This window comes from Halichoeres trimaculatus, unplaced genomic scaffold (assembly GCF_033239565.1).
Source record: "Halichoeres trimaculatus isolate MK-OKI-2021-1 unplaced genomic scaffold, fHalTri1.1 fHalTri1_scaffold_21, whole genome shotgun sequence".
Lineage (NCBI taxonomy): Eukaryota > Metazoa > Chordata > Actinopteri > Labriformes > Labridae > Halichoeres > Halichoeres trimaculatus.
In genome coordinates this window covers 14,452,400-14,469,692 of record NW_027437199.1, presented here as the reverse complement: position 1 = coordinate 14,469,692, position 17,293 = coordinate 14,452,400, and the positions used below count along the sequence as shown (strand labels likewise).

Sequence of the window (17,293 nt, the reverse complement as noted above, 5' to 3'; positions counted from 1 at the left end):
AAATAAATAGAAGGACATTTTATCCTGGCACTAGAATAAAATAGAAAAACACCAAATGTGTGGGCATCATCTGGTAGCACTGATCCTTTGGGCAACATTATTACATGTACAAAGCCCTGGCAAAGAAAAACTTAGGTAAACAACAGAAGTTGGTTATTTTATTTGTCTGTTAATACTACAGACTGTCAGTTTCACAGGAATGAAAACAGTGATTGGGAACAGTCACTGGGTCCAGTTCAGACTTCAATTACATAGCAGGTATTTCTTGTCTGTCCTCTCTGTGGAGGTGTGGTTAAGTGGGAAAGTGCAGTGAAACACACCTGTAAACAGGTGCTGGCGACAGAGTAATAAAGTATCAGCTGTGAAAGTTTTGGAACATATTCCGGGAGGAAAAGGAGAAATAGAAATAAGTGAGTACTTTCAAAGCAAAAGGGAAAGTGAGCTGCCTGGAACTGCTGTTTCTATTAGCTCAGTTTCCAGGACAGGAAGTGACAGCACTTTTGCTCACCAAGAAGGTGTGGTGGTCGAGTATGTAAGAAAAGGCAAGCGCTCTGTGAGAGAATGTGAGCTTGGATACAAGGTTCATCCAACACACAGGTAAGTATGGCTTACAGGATAGTGATAGTAGCACTTTACTTTGCAGTTCAGCCTTATGATAAAATGTCCAATCATTATCATTTGTTGCTCTATAGTTTTGAGAAATTAGAGCTCTACAGTTTGGTTTCAGAAGCATTTGTGCCAGGCTTTGAATATATGTTAAATATTTCACATCTTTGAAACATGTAGATTTTTTTTTTGTTGTTATTATTTATTGAGACTGAAATTCTGCTGTGTATCTCTAAAACAGGTCAAAATGGAGATTCATTTTGGGTATACCTGTGTCATTTTAACACTTCTTTTCACCTGCTCATTACAGACAGAGGTAAATAGACCCTAATTCCTCCTCTATATCTATTATTACATAAAATCGCAATATGAATCTGATTTATTATTACAATTATCAACAGTTTATCTTCGACTAACCAAAGCGTTGTTAATATTTTGAGTTGAATTGTGACAGTAGAACAAGTTTCATTCCTGTTTCTTTTGTATTGCTATAGTGGGACGGTGGTTCCTCCCAAGGTATGTTGTATTTTATTATGGTGCACTTTCAATGTCTTTAAGAAAATGAATTTCAGGTTTTATATTTATTGAGATTGCATGTTTTTTGTCCTCTTATCTGTCTCCAGTTAAACCCGGTGGAACAGACTGTACGCGCATTAAGATCCTCTCACCACAGGCTACCAGTGGAGTTTATGTGATCCAGCCGGCCAGAGGCAGGACACCATTTAAGGTATTACAACAGACCACAGACCTGACATTCTGACAGCGTCTCAAATTGCTGCAAGCAACTTCGATAAAGGTTTACATTTCTGTGTATGTTAGTATTTTATATGTATAGAAACAACAGATAAGGTTCCGAGTGGACCCTGGTTAGAAGCACCTGTTTCTGCTTCTGTACATTTTAGTCAGAGCAATTGTTGAATTCATGTTTTCTTCTGGTGTTGATCTTGGTATCAACCATTTACCTGATTCAAACTGTCACCTCAAGGCAACATCTTATTATACCCCTGTACTGTAAATGACTAAGACATAATAATGGGACAATTACTCCTACACTACGCTGGTCAGAGAGAGGAACAGAGCACCATGCATGTGCAGACACAATCTACTTCAACAGTCATCATCAAAGTATCACACAGTTGTTGTGTTTCTGTACATAGCCTGTTTTTAACTAAAAAAGAGTCACAACAGAGCAGTAACCTGTGACTATATAAGCTGTTTGGGCATCATGCTGTTAATCACAGAGTCTGATGCTGCACAGGTGGCAGTCATGACAGCAAAATAAATTTAGTACACATAAAATGGTTAAATCTCCTTGATGATGGTCTCGGCTGTTTTTTTTCTGTTTTATAATTGGTTATGAAGAATCCCTCACAGGAGCCTTGGATAATGAAAATTAGCTGAATAAGTGTTCAGAGCTAGCTTATGTTATTTTCTTGACTTTCTGCTCAGGTGTACTGCGAGATGCGATCTGATGGAGGCTGGACGGTGTTTCAGAGGCGCAGTAGAGGAGCAGTGTCCTTCTACAGGAATTGGGCGGCTTATAGTAAAGGTTTCGGAAACCTGAGACGTAAGTTCTTCTTTACCACTGTCTTACTCCTGATTTGTAATTATGACTGAGATTTTGAAACAGGTTGTTGAGGGTGTTATGTGTAAGCCTAATTCATACTTGTGTAGTGACATATCCTGAGATGAACCCCTCACTGGTTGCTGGTTCGTCAGTCTGTCGCGTGATGACAGTGATGATCTCTACTAAATACCAGCCTGTATTTAGCCTGTGTTGTAATGTCGTACCTCTAGGCTACGACATTACAGCACAGGCAACAAACCGCCTGTTATGTTGCTAAATGCATGAAATGGCCAAAATCTCTTTATTTCTGCCTAAAAGACCACCTCTGCCCGTACTCAGAAATAACTAGGGTCCAGAATTTTTCTCAAGCTATAAACACAACATAAGTAACCGCTGTTCACCACCAGCACGTGCCAGTACGGCGCTTAACTGCTTTTTTACAGGTAACCTTTCAGGAATTTGACAACTATGAATTCCAAGGATGGAAATTTACAAGTTAAAGACTGTTTAACAACACAAATGATGGATAAAGTGTATCACTTCAATTCAGTATATCATAAGGCTACAATACCATTCACAGCTCAGATGCCACTCTGCTTAAGTACAGCTAATTCAAACAATAAGCTTATTGTCAACTGGCTGGAATCAAATGAATCAGGTTAAGAGCAAGGGAAAATGAGCTTAAGTCCAGTCTAAGACCTGATTGCATCCATATTTTAAATATTTTCCTTAATAAAATGCCACTGAGGGTCAGTAGGATATAAACAAACTTTGAGAACATACAGCTGCACTCAGATTTATTCAAGCTCCTTTTCAACTTAGTTTGATGCTCAAACCATTCAAATAACTCAGGGATGTTAGTAGGACTTGTTTGGTTGAGCAATGTGATACAACTGGAATGGCCAGTGGATTAGGTGTATATATGGAAAAGGAAGAATGCTGCATTTGTTGATAAGACCATCCAACATACAGAGAGGTATAGCGGTGGTGATGCTCTGGGGCTGCTTTTGTTCTCCTGGCACTGAAAAAACTGTAACATGTGAAGGGCAAGATAGATTCAAATAAGAATTAGGAAGTCCTGAGAGGAAATATCCTGCCATCTGTGAGGAAACTGAACTGTTGGAACTGCCAACGGTACAATAATCCAAAGCATACCTTAGAGTCCACCATTTGATAAAAGCTGTTGAAGCACACAAACCTAAGAATAGTGTGCTGGAGGTCATGACCCACAGGAGCAGGATAAGATTCTCAGGAATTTTGAGTGCAACTGTATATAACTTAACTGTGAGGAGAATTTTTGTTGTACTAACCTGTTTCAATGAAAACTTGTATTACAATGAAATATTTGCTTTTGGGTTGGGAAATCCTGACATGATTTTGATGCCTTAGTTCAGGGTTAGCCAACCAGTCAGAAACCAAGAGCCACAAAAATTACCGTAGTACTACAAAGTGCCCCACATCATGGGGTCTTACAAACCCACTTCCTGTCACACATAAACAAAATAACAGTACATTTCCAATTTTCAAATTGAGATTTATTGTGTTTGTTAGTGTGTTTAAATTTGTACTTGGAGGTGTGTCAAAGACAAATTTCTGTTTTTACTACAGAAAAGACAAAGTTCCACCTATCTATCTATCTATCTATCTATCTATCTATCTATCTATCTATCTATCTATCTATCTATCTATCTATCTATCTATCTATCTATCTATCTATCTATCTATCTATCTAGATAGATAGATTGATAAAGATGAGCACATGAGCAATTGAGAGGAGCACATGTAGAGAAAAGAAACTGAAACTTAAGTATCAACCTCATCACCCAAGTATTGATCAATACTGATCCCAATGTTGGCATCAATATATCAATATTTTAGATTGATCAGCACCCCGCTACTCATAACAATATATATGTATTTATGCATACTTTTTTATGAATGGATTAAAGAGCCACACACTGAAAGGCAAAGAGTCACATGCAGCTTGCAAGCCACAGGTTGGCCACCCCAAGCTAGACTAAGAAGGATAAAGCCTGCCTTTTTGCCCTGTTGAATCTTTCAGAGGACCATTGGCTGGGCCTGAGAAAGGTTTCTCTTCTGACCAGGACAAAAAACAAGAATTGGACCCTGAGAGTGGACATGTGGGACCATGAGAATGGAACTGCTCATGCTGTTTACCAAAACTTTCGCATTGACACTGAGAGGGCAAATTACAAACTGCATATTGGGAGATACAGTGGAAATGCAGGTAATTGTTTTGTTCATTTTTTCTTTCCTAAAGTACTTGTATTGTATCTTTTTTCCGACTTTGATTTATGCCCATTGAAAGAGTCTTTTCCTCACCTTTCCATTTCATTCTTCAACTTTGTGCTGCTAGCAAGACACCGAAACACTCTGGCAGCCTCAGTTTCAAATTAAGACCCAAACTATAAAAAACTCTGCAAACACTGAATGAATGACAACAAATGTGATTCTGGTACACGACACATGGTTAATTAAAAATCAACTTATTCTAGGTCGCTGAGTTTGAATATTTTTTAAGTCTACAAAATCATCATAATATGATGAAATGCTGCACATTGCAGCTTTAGAAAGAGGCTCTGTGTTTTGGAAATTTAAATTTTACACGAAGATTGATTTTGTGGACATCTCAGAATGCAGCGTTTCGAGCTATTCATGGACAGATACAGAGATTTCTACAACATGAAAATGTAGCAGTTTGCCAACAGCTATGCACGTTTGGTATAATTATATAACATTTTCACTTTTTTTGAGAAATTATCATTGTTCTTGTAAATTTCCAGATGTGCATTGCACTCTCATAGCAGATTTCTCCATGAATGTAGGTTAGTCAGTTCATTTCCACCTTACTAACTTTGATCTCTGGCTCAGATTGTCTCCAAACTCGTACTTGACACTCAGAAAACCTCTTTATCCTACTTGTCAACAAACTATAGCCGATTGCTTTTCAGCAGTAGCCTGGTTCTGCTTGACATCTCTGTCTGTTGACGTGTTTGCCACCAACATACTGACATGACTGCTGACTGAAAGAGTGTGAAAAAAGGATATAAATCTGAGTGATATACAAACAGCTCTGATAGCAGAGTTGCCAATATGAATTCAAACATCTACTGATGAAACTTTGGCATTTTTTCATGGATTCACCTGACCTTATTTTGATGGTTGGATGGTTAGAGGTGCCACTCCTTGGCTACAGTTTTATTTTAAGGACATCTTGATTTCTCATACCCAGACTTCCTAAAGGATTTCCTCTTTTGTCTTAAGGCGATGCGCTTCGTGACCAGAATAACTTTGGCTTCAGCACCATGGACAGAGACAACGACGGTTGTTCCCCATGCATCTTTGGGGATATTGCCCAAATGGAGTGCTCATTTACAGCAGGAGGTGGTTGGTGGTACAGCCGCTGTGGATCCGCCTGTCTGAATGGTGACTGGCACCCCAGAGGTGACCACACTGGATGGGCATCTGGCCTCCACTGGAAAACCTGGAAAACCCGTGTGCCTTACTCCATGAGGGCTACAAGAATGATGATCAAGTCTGTGTGAGAGGGTTGCAACTTACTCTTTCATACTTGTAGCAGCAAAACTGTTATTAGACTTAAGCAACATTTCCAAAAATAATGAAAACTATTTAACTTGCTTCTAGTTTTAGACACAGATTATAAAGCTGGCGTCCTATCAGATTTTCTATTCATTTTGAGATATGAAATATCCATTATAGTTAAATCAATTCTTAATGACTGAGACACACAAAAACTAATTAAGTTGAAAATTTTGTTTTCTCCCTGACAGTGTTAGAAGAGGTCATTATTTAGTTACTCCTGTCAAAAGTCTCCCAAAATAATGGATTTCCATATTTCAAAGCTTGGTTGTTTAACCTGAAGTTTGAATAAACATGTAGAAATCAGAATTTACTTGATTTCATTCTTCAGTTTATTTTTATGAAATTCATTTCAATTAAACTGAACAACCTGATTTGGTTTTTAATTCTCTTTGAAGGTCCCATATAGTGTTATTTTACAGCAGTTGACAACTTTCATTTGAACAACTTTTTTTATATATATATTTAGGTGAAAACAAACCACAACACATTCAGTCTCTCAGTTTATTACCTCATTATCTGTGCAGTGAGCTGAGTGGGCAGGATGCTGTTATAAAAAAGGGCTGCGCTGATTGGCTAGATAAATGTTGTCTGGGGTTGTGAACCAGTGTCGGAAAATAAGAGATGGAAAGTTTGCAGATTACTCCCCGTACTGACCAGCAGTGATGCCGGTAACGCACTACTAAGTAACGCGTTACTGTGATTTGACCACTTTTTTCATTAACGAGTAATGTAACGTGTTACTATTTCCAAAACAGTAATCAGATTAAAGTTACTTAACTAAGTAAACGTGCGTTACTTTTCTTTTCATTTTTCTTGTAAAAGAAAAATCTAAATGTCTTTTTCTTGCATCTCAGGGAGTGACGGGAGTCACGTGTTCATCACGTTTTCAGCATGTGAACAACTCTCGTGTGTTAGCAGCCAGCACACAAAGGTAAACAGAGGAGGGAGAGGAGAGATGTTCATTTCCTAGCTGGAAACACAGTCACTGTTTTGAGTCTGTCAGCTAAAGATGACAGTGTTACAGTTCGTTGTTCACTCTGTGCCGGCAGTTTGCTTAAGATCTTTGACTGAAACGTTTAGGAATCAGTGAGAGGGAGAGCAGCCCACTGCGGACATTAACGCTTGAGAAGTTGTTTGACTTTTACCTGGGGGAAAGGTGAGTTCCGTCTGTCACTAACTCCCTGTATTCCATGAGCTGAACACTCATTTGAGCTCAAATCCATCCGTTGAGGAACAGAGCAACTTAACAGGCAATAGTACAATAGGCAATAGGCTACAACGAGGCACAAGCAGGGGCGTGCCCAGACTTTTTAGACTGGGGTGCCCTGAGCAGTGTACTGAGGATTATGTGAGCCCACACTGCAGCAACAATTATTTTTGGTTATTTTACTACAAATGCAGGATCAACAGACTATAGCTTTAACAAAAATGAAACTGATAAAAACCAAACTAGAGTAAAACAAAGCATTTAAAAATAAAATAATTTAAACCTAAAATTTAAGTGAATATTGCTGTAGTGTACCAAAAATATTACTGCAAAAACTGTCTTTAGTTGTATTTTGAAACTCATAATGTATAAAATGAATATTTTTGTTTTCAGTTGTAAAGTCCGCGTTTTATGACTACCAATGTCTGCATGTTCCTTCAAAACAAAACATGTAGACTCATATTATAATTCATTTAATTGCATCCCACAGTTTAACTAAATTATGCAGCTGTGTGCGTTTTCGGTAGCTGCTGAAAGTAACTAACAAAGTAACTTGTAATCTAACTTAGTTACTTTTAAAATCAAGTATTCAGTAAAGTAACTAAGTTACTTTTTAAAGGAGTAATCAGTAATCATTAAGCAGATTACTTTTTCAAAGTAACTGTGGCAGCACTGCTGACCAGTTAGTTTGCTTGATCTTTATATGAAGAAGAAGAGGAACGAAGTGAGGCTTCAAGGATGATTTTTCATGAGAAAAAAACTATCAAAGCTAATGATTGTTTCCCCTAAATTACTTGTGAATGGAAAGTGGTATGTCTTATTTGCACATTCAAACTCTCTTATTTACCAGTGTTTATTCCATTTTGCAAACACAGCTGTGTTGATCAGAGTACCAATAGTGAGTTTAACTTCATGCGTATTCTGATTTAGGGGTGGGAGATTTGGCAAAAAAATATCACTGTTCTTTCTCACTTTTATTTTCAAGACTAATTTACTTGTAACTTACCGATAATGCCAAACTAATCTCTTAATCCAAAACATAAAGTCCTCAAAGAAAATAAACAGACCATTTTGGCTAAAGTACCTTTTGAGCAGATTTAATCTGTTCGTGCAACTTGACCAACCTGTGCCCATACATTACAGTTGACAATTAAAAACAGCATTGATTTTGAATGGTTTCAGACATTTTTTCTTTGTTCAAGAGTTAAAATTGGTTCAAAATGTGAAAAACAACAGGACCAAGTAAAGTGAACCCCTGCTTAGTAAAAGCTTACTTATTAGCTTAAATATGTCCATTTGTTTCATAATGTTTCTGCTGCACTCAGTAGCATGTAAAACATTGATTTCATTAACAAATATCTGACTCATACAGCATGAATTTCTCCCTCTAGAAATATTCAAAACAGTATTATTTAAATGATTCCATAATAACATTAGCAAAAAAAAGTAAGAAAATATAGGTAGAAGGAGGTTGTAGCTGCTGCAATAGTTTCACCTATCACTTTTTAACTCTGTGGGTTTCATTTCTGAAAGTCAGTGTGAGATTACGTGTGAATCATCTTCTAAAATCTGACATCAAGGGACACAGAATCCTCTGCTCTGTTCTTGTGAATAAATATGTGAGTCATCACAAACAATGAATAGTGCATCTAAACTAGACACAGATTTCTTCTTTCCGCCCAAGTGAATTTGTAACAGTCTGAGGAGCATTTTTCTTTTGGACAACCCAAAAAAATAGCACCAAGTCACCAAGTGTACCTGGAAAGTTTTTTGGTAAAACTAAGAAGCAACCACTTTATTCTCTGGCATGCTGTTGCTTGGACAGAATTTAGACCGTTGGGTTGGTTGAAAACCAATAACAGAGCAGCCAGTGTGCCTTGACTGTATCACAGAGGTAGAACTGCTGTGGTAGGAGTGCCAGAGGAGTTGGAGTGATTTCTTCTGTGTGCCTCAAATGTTGAGCACATTCAAAGGTTACATCTCATAGAAGCCATGTTTTTAAATAGAAGCTGGGGTTCAAAAACAATACAGAGGCCTTTGATATTTCATGTTCTCATGATTGCTAGACTGAAGGATGCCTTAATTATATATGTATAGGAAAGGAAAACGTCTTTTACATTATGAGAAACCATAAGAAACACACTGTGTGATCAACAACAAACCTGCATTTTATCTGCTGTTGTTCAGTATGTGCACCTGAAATAGTATTTGGAGATATTAGCATAGCCCCCATTAGCTATGTTTTTAAGAACAATGAAAAACCTGAGAGAGATGCCATCCATCCACAGCCAGCTTTCAGTGAATATGAAATTTAAATTACATTGTAACCAAAATAAAACATTTCACAAAATACAGTGTAGTAGAGTGTGAAGTATGATGTTGCATGACTGATGTACATTTAACTTAACCATACGTCTTATCTGTAATGTGTTGGTGATGAGACAAAAATTTCACATTCTTTAAATACAAGTTGTAAAAAAATCTTCAAAGTTAATCCAATGCGATGTCACGCTGAATGACAGAATGATGCAAAAAAACGGGATGATAGTATATAAGCCATCCCATGATTCATTTCAAGTAAAAGATGTCTGTTTATGAGAGTGAAGTTTCATATCACTCTCCCCGTCACCTTTAAGCCAAACATTTTTGGTTGAAAAAAAAAGACAAAAAAAAAAAGCTGTTCAATATACCCAATTCTATATCCTGTTTTAGCTTTCCTACAGAGTGCTGTATTTCTTCTGCATTGTTTATTTTCTCAGAGTTACAACCTTGAACTCTGTGGCTAGCTTCCCTTTTTGGGGCATATGTAGGATAAAAGAACATTGATCATATTCTTGATGATGGGAGGCTGTGGGTGGAGATTATGTGGCAGGTGGTGGGCCTGAACCATTTCCCACGCGTCCACCCATCGAACATTTAGTCCTTTGAAAATGGCTCTGAGCACCTGGTCCACCTGAACTGAGAACCAGTTACCATTGCTTAACACACCAGGGAGCTGTATGCTTTGGAGGTTTGCAGTCCTGATGACCACCAGCGTCCCTGGAGCTCTGTCCAACAGACGGACCACTGCCTTGCGGATGCTCTGTAGCCGCCTGATGTAGAGTTCAATTGGAAAGGTACTAAAGTGGGCCCAGATACTCAAGACTACAACAGTGTTAGTTCCACCAAGCAGCTCATCTAGTCCATTGGCAACGTAACTCTCCTTACTGGTTGGGATACTGTAAATGCGAAGAGGAAGTCCATGGATGCGATACGTCACTGAGAATTTGTTTGCATTATCCCATATCATGAACGGTCCTGCTTGACTTGGACTATTCAGGTTTACCTCCTTGGCATCTGAAAGGATAACAGAGAGAACAGATTAAGCTGTGATATCAATATATTCAAACATTTCCTGAATTCTCTGTGGATCAGCTACCTGGAAGTGAAGTCTTGAAGTACTCAAACCACTGTCTCATGGTGGAGTCTCCATACATGTGGAGTATTTTGCCTTTCAGACACTGGCTGATCGCTGAAGCATTGTTGAACTGTTGAACTCTGGTGCCATCTACTGCTTGCCATACACCCTGGTAGTAATACCCAGCGACTTTAGACTTCCCACTGTCTTCATTGGCCTTGGTTTGCTCTGGAAAGTTAAAAGGCTGGGGTTATTTTATCTGTCACTCATCAGTCTTCAACAAGTCCCATATGAAGAGAAACAATGCTGTCTCCCTTTAACCTCTCTCTGTTTGTTGGCTGACAATTAGGACATGTAAGCCCTTTTAAAATTTAAGTTTATGAATACTTGTAGGTATAACCTTTAGGTTCAAAGTTATAAGCTAGTTAGTAATGGCGGTTTAATATGGCTTTCTGGAATTTGATTACTCTCAAGAAACCAGAAGAACTGGGTTTAAACTAGCGCCCACTTTCAACAGGTTGTAAGCATTTTCCCAAGCTATTTTAACTATAAAGGTTTTAAGCACTTTAAGTTTTAAATATTAAACTGTAAAAAGCAAACAATGCCTTACCTTTCTTTTGTGGCAACACAATGACACTAGCTTGTCCCAAGGCCTTCAAAGAGACTTCAAAATTTACCTTCCTGAAGAAAAATGACATAAAAGTTTCCCTTACACAGCATGTAAAATCACTAAAGGGGAGTGAATCACCTGAAGTAAAGCACTGTGCCTAATGTGCACGTTAACTTGATTGAGAGAGATACACTATATTTTGTTGCAATAGATTTGTCAGAAGAATTCAGGCTGTGAATAATTTGATTGGTATTACCTTACATTACAAACTTCGCTGGACTAAATCTCTATGGCCTATTAGCTCTACTCTTTGTTAACATTCAAAAGTAGTGAAACACAATAAAATGACCAATTAGGATTGTAACAAGCCTGAATGTGAAACTACTCCTAAAATGGCTTGATCGTAACTAAGCCAACTAGGGGTTTAGACTCCCCCTGGCCAGTGATGAGGGGTCTGCTGGCACAGAGAACCTTGACTATGTAACAGTGGAGTTTGTGAAATGTTCCTTTAGCAGGGTCTTTGTGGCGTCGCCTAGTGGCGCCGCCTAGTGGCGCCCTCTTCTGTCTTGCTGCATGAGAAGACACACCGCTCTGGTTGGATATGCTTTTTCACAGGATTGTTTTTCTAAAATATATTTTGATGGTTAACATTGGCAACTATTTCATTCATGTATGAGAGATTAGTAGCCGTACGACCAGGCTTGTTAAGGTTTGAGTGTTCATTAAACGATGAGCAGTTTGGGAAATCCCAGTATCGCGCAAACCTGAGTTTCTGCCTACATTTTTCATCTTCTCTCCACTGCCTCAACCAAGCTATACTGAGCCAAAACCTTCACAACTATCACATAGTAATGTACAGCATTTTCTCTTAAGGGGAGATGCTGTAAAGAGCTCTGGCAGGGTGGAGCCCCACCACAAGGCTTACGCAATCAGTACGCCTTCAACGTGATATCACTGCAAATACCACTTTCAGGGAAAGCTGTTCGTTACTTGTAGTTATATACCCAACTCTGGTTACTACAATTCAGACGGTTATATTGTACTTTCTGTATGGCATTTTAACTTGGTGCTTCATGTGCCCCCTTTTTAACTTTGAGCTCCTGCCCCTCCTAAAGTCTTTGCAGGTCCCTTTTCATTTCTATAGTTCAGCCCCAACTCCTTGGTGTTTTTTTTTTTTTTATCTGGATGGTATAGACCTCTATGTGCAATTCCAACCATATTGTTGGATCACAGTAATCATTAACCCTGGACCTTGGAACCTTCCACATCCCCAGCATGGCAATAAGACATCCTGGTCTCAATGCTCACACTCACTGACACTTTTAAAGTGTATTCTCACTAAGTCTGCCTGTTCCTGTATATAATATAGTAGTTATTTTCCTCTGCTCTCTCACCTTTGGAAGAGTTTGTCCTCTTTGTCCTTGAGCACTGTCTTGTATCCTGTTTTCATGTGGCTTCTCCGGGCATCACAGCTCAGGTTTTGAGGCTTGTAGCAGAACCAAGGCTCGCCTGTGCGGAGGTCGGTGTAGTTGCACTGCTGTTGGCCTGTTTGACGTAAACAAACATTACAAGTGGTTCTTTCAGAGACTGATCCTGATCGGAAGATTCCTTTGAAGATCACCCTGTCTGGTTCTTCTTTGTTAAGTCTGCGTAGGACTGTGATGGCCTCGCTTGAGTGAGCAAGTACCACCTGCAGGAACAGAGAACCAGAGTTATTACTCAGTTAGCAAAACTCAAATGTAAACAAAAAACATTCATTTAAACATCCCTTTAGTCCAATTATTTTTTGCATGAATTTGCTCTATAACAAGTTTTAAATTATGTTGCCAAGTTATCCATAGAGCAAATTGCTTTGTGACAAATATTCTTTCCTTGAGATAGCTGAGGTAACAAAGACTGGCAAACATTGTGCTTAATGATTCAGTATAAATACAGTAGCACCAAACTAACTGAGAGAAACTTTTGGTAAAGCTACAAAAACAACCATTGTGTTTTTCTCGTACTCTGAGTCAAAAACCTTAACCATTTTGGCTTGTAAGTGAAGTTTTATATCAACCTTCTCAACAATGTAATGGTTGGTATAACCTTCCAATGCGTAGTTTACACTTTTTGGTGACTTCTTGATGATATGTGATCTTTCTGCTTCACTGGTCTCCTGTGAAATGTCTCCTGTTGTGACGCCTGCCATAGCACCTGTCACTGAGAGTTCATTGTTTGTTTGAATGAGTGGAAGGGGGCGTAGCTAAGCCATAGGTTAACTGTTGCAAGTAAGTGACCTTACTAACACTACACCTCTCAGCTAACTGAGCCTATAACAGGAATGCATTGCTTTTATCCTGTTTTCACAGATCAGGCACGCAGTGGGGAAAAAGTGGATTTTGAACATCTGATGGTCCACAAAAAAAGTGTTTTGTCTCCATTTGTCTCTTTTGGTCTTGTTAACGAGAAACAAATCCTATTTTTTTCAATCGTCAGTGAAATACTTCAGCTCAGCAGCGTCCCTTCTTAATCATGGTACAATGGATTGTTGATTTAAAAAAAAAACAATAACAAACTACCATCATTTTCATTAATTAATTTAGCATTGGTTAACAGGAGCACCTGCCCTACTTAACCAGTAGGTTTGGGATTTTAAAATGTGGTCAATCAGGATTGGCTCAAAACTGGAAAAAAGACTAAAGGGGCCATTTGAGGAACACCTTTTTTTTCTTTTAAACTTATTTTACGTCTGTTAGCAATTGTAGGTTGTGGGGACAGTGTTCAATTACAAAGAACAAAACATCAGCAATACGATAACATTATCAAATTAACCTTCATCATCATCTGTGGAGCAACTTAAGCAAAATATCTTAAGCTTTACCTCAACTTGTGCATCTCCTTCCCAGAGTAGAGGGAACACAACAGAGTAGGAACCGTTCAGGTGATCCACCACGAGTCCAGCCACACCCGCACCAAGTGACTTGCTGTGCAACCGGGGAACCAAGAGATCTCCTCCAGACTTCTTGGCGTGACCTTGGAAGTCATACATTTTTATCAGAACCTCCAGCTGATCTCCTACGTGCCACTCTCCTCCTCCCCTCTTTGGAAGAATGGCGAAGGTGCTGTTTGCAGGATCACTTGTATGCTCCAGTGAAAGGGGAGATGACAGACGTGGAGTTTCAGGCCAAGCAGTGGAGTTTAATAAAAGTTGTTCCTCCAAAGCCTCTAGAGGAGGCAGCGGTTTGAAGGTGCAGAAGTCATTTGTCACAGGAGAATCAGTGGGCTCTTTCTCGAAGTAGATGACTGAGATTTCTTCAGATTTAAACTGGCAAAGGGTTTAGAGGAAAAGATGGTGACAAAAATGTATCAACAAATGTACTATAAGCAAAGTGAGTGGAAAAAAGCACAATGGAAGATTTTCTTGAACACTCATGTTTTTATACTTATGTAATCTGTTGACCTAACAGCTAAAAGCCTCTAAATGTATTTTGGACCTAACCTATGGGCAGGGATAGAGAACTGACTTTTTGGTTGTCCAACTGTGGCATTGACTCATGCAGGGGTTGCATAAGGTAAATAGGATGATGAACATTGATTTAGTCTTTCTGTCCTTGCTAATCAAATATACGTCAATGTTTGACAAAGTACTACCTCATCCTTTTTATAAGAGTTTCCTATTTGTGAACTATTCCACTGCATTAAATGTGCGTTATTTCATGCATTTATTGGTATCAATCAATTTGGATGTGGTTTGAGGATAGGCACAAATTCTATTGGCACCTCATGTCCAGAAATTTGAAGCCTATGCAAAAGTGCCAAACATCTGCAGTTCATGAAAATTTCTGATTCTTGGTGGGACTGCCTCAGAAAAATTACCCAAAATATGCATAGACTGTATAATTTACATTGTAGAGACTCAAAAGGAACCAAATCATTCACTATCTTCAAAAAAAATAAAAAATTCAAAATAGTATACTAAACAAATACACAGATGAAGGATATTCTTAACCAAGCAACTGAAAAAAAAAAAAAAATATATATATATATATATTAATAACAATTACAATAAGGCAATTTTTTGTTATTTCTGTTGTTCTTTTGTTTGATGTGTTTGTATTTAAGTTGAGGATTGCTCTGCTTGTCATCTTTCTGCAAAAAAAAAAAAAAAAAAAATAATAATGCAAAGCTAAAAGGCATGCTGGCAGGAAGTATTTTTTTTTCTAATCATGTGTTTATTTAACATTATATGAATGAAGGGGCAGATAAAATCAGACTTTTCTTCTTTCTGCTCCTTGTCATTCATATGAGATTTATTTTATTTTTGTATTGTACTTATATTTTATATGTCAACATGAATGCAATAAAGATGAACTAAACTGAAGTAGTACCAGTGACGTCACCCGTCTGTTTCCAATACAGAGTTTGAAGTTAATCATCGGCGACAGCAAACAAACAAAACTTAAGAGCCAAGCGGAAAATTTTAACTTAGAAAAGCTTATGGCTTTATTTATCCCTGTTCTTTTTATTGATTTTTTTGTTGCTGCATGACACTATATACTGCAGGGCAGTCAGCTGGCTCAGGAAAACACTGAGTAAGATTAAAACTAAGACGTGATCGAATAAAGTTTGAGCGTTCATTAAAGAATCTCTTTCCATAGAGCCATCACCCTAGTATGTCCTGACATGATACACAAAGTGTGAACAGGTATCCTGAATTCTGGCTAATCTTAGACATTTAATACACCCTCCACTCCACTAAAGTACTTTCAGTAAAAATAAGTTCCTACCTCCAGAAGGTCCATGTATTTGAGTGTAAAAAGAACCACAACCAGAAAAAGAAGGACTGCGCAGCCTTTTAGAAGATTCATGCTGATTGTCTGATTAAACCTTGTGGCTTCAAGGTTGTTTTTCTCTGATAATGAATAAAACAAAAAAGAAAAAAACACACACAATAAAAGCAGAAAAGTGTTTCAGACTTCTTGTTAACTTTTTAAGTTAACAGGATAATGAGAAATCTTCTTAAAACTTAACCAGGTTGTGAAATCTCCTTCAGCTGTTGAAGTGGCTCCAGTCATCAGGGAGTGTCCAACATAGGAACTCAGGGGCTTAACATATAGCGGAAGAAGAAATAAAATGGTGAAACAAAATGTTAAATATTAACCATTATGTCTCCTACCAGGACTTCAGGGTTCCTGTATCCGGGAAAAACAGCCTTTTCCTATATGCACTTTGGAACCACATGTAGTTATCTTTAAAAAGAGCATTAAGATGACTAAACAAATGTAAGACGATCAGGAAAGACAAAAACTCTCCCAAATACTAATGATGGAAGCTAAAGTAATGATAAAAAAAACCCTATTAATATTTTTTTCATCAAAAATATTACATCTCTGTTCGCAATGATAAGACTTAAGTTTTGGCACAGCACAGCCTGACTGTTAGTATGATATAAAAACATTTATGAATTAATTTTTATTTATTTATTTTGTTTGGTTGAATTAGATGGTGTTTTTCTGCTCTGTCTCTGCAGTGCCTTTCCTGCCCACTTTGACATATTTACATGAAAGTATATCAGTTTGTGGGTTTAAAAGAGAACACACACACACACACACACACACACACACACACACACACACACACACACACACACACACACACACACACACACACACACCAGTCTTATCTTTATGGATAAGACTGATACTTTATTCATCACAACACCTCACATGGAACGAAAACATGGCAGTTTTAGGCACACAAACACATATATTTACCACGTCAGATATTACTATAAGCAGACGGTTTTATTGAGACTATATTGTTTAAACCAGACACTTTTCACACATATTCGAACAGGTGACACTCATGTGAGGATGCTGTTTATGAAATACCGACACCTACTGGACACAACTTATACTTACACCCACAAACATGTTCCACATGCATTCCCATTTAAAACTAACATCCGTTTTTACATGCAGCAACTTTAACATGCAGCAGCAGCAACACACCTCAACAGGTGCATGGATTCAAGTTCAATAGCCAACACGGGCAAGGGCCCTTTGGCGCTGCTTTGATTTCAGGATTACATCTTTTCATATGCATCCCCTACTTTTAACAAACAATAGTTTTCCTGCTTAAAAAGTTCCCACCTCACGAAGACACCATCAACAATTTGTCAAGTTTATGAATGAATGTTTATGAGTAGTTTAAACTGTAGACCTACTCAGCTGCATGCATCAAACAGAAGAGAACCAGCTTACCTGTGAGGAGAAGCAGAACCTGCAGGAACCTTGCAAACAT

General features: G+C 38.1%; 2 protein-coding genes across 2 annotated transcripts; one reads left to right on the top strand and one right to left on the bottom strand.

The window, feature by feature from the left end:
• Window positions 1–511: 511 nt before the first annotated feature.
• LOC141810831 (fibrinogen C domain-containing protein 1-like) lies at window positions 512–5,932 on the top strand. The gene is made up of 7 exons (XM_074698660.1): window positions 512–597; window positions 848–922; window positions 1,101–1,122; window positions 1,230–1,333; window positions 2,056–2,173; window positions 4,236–4,421; window positions 5,459–5,932. Exons 2-7 carry the CDS (start codon window positions 854–856, stop codon window positions 5,737–5,739), a joined length of 780 nt encoding a protein of 259 aa, XP_074554761.1. The 5' UTR covers window positions 512–597; window positions 848–853; the 3' UTR covers window positions 5,740–5,932.
• Window positions 5,933–9,786: 3,854 nt separating this feature from the next.
• LOC141810937 (NXPE family member 3-like) lies at window positions 9,787–17,293 on the bottom strand. Its single transcript, XM_074698800.1, has 7 exons — window positions 17,254–17,293; window positions 15,778–15,902; window positions 13,872–14,315; window positions 12,406–12,701; window positions 11,012–11,082; window positions 10,423–10,629; window positions 9,787–10,340 (listed from the first exon to the last, which is right to left on the bottom strand). Exons 1-7 carry the CDS (start codon window positions 17,291–17,293, stop codon window positions 9,787–9,789), a joined length of 1,737 nt encoding a protein of 578 aa, XP_074554901.1.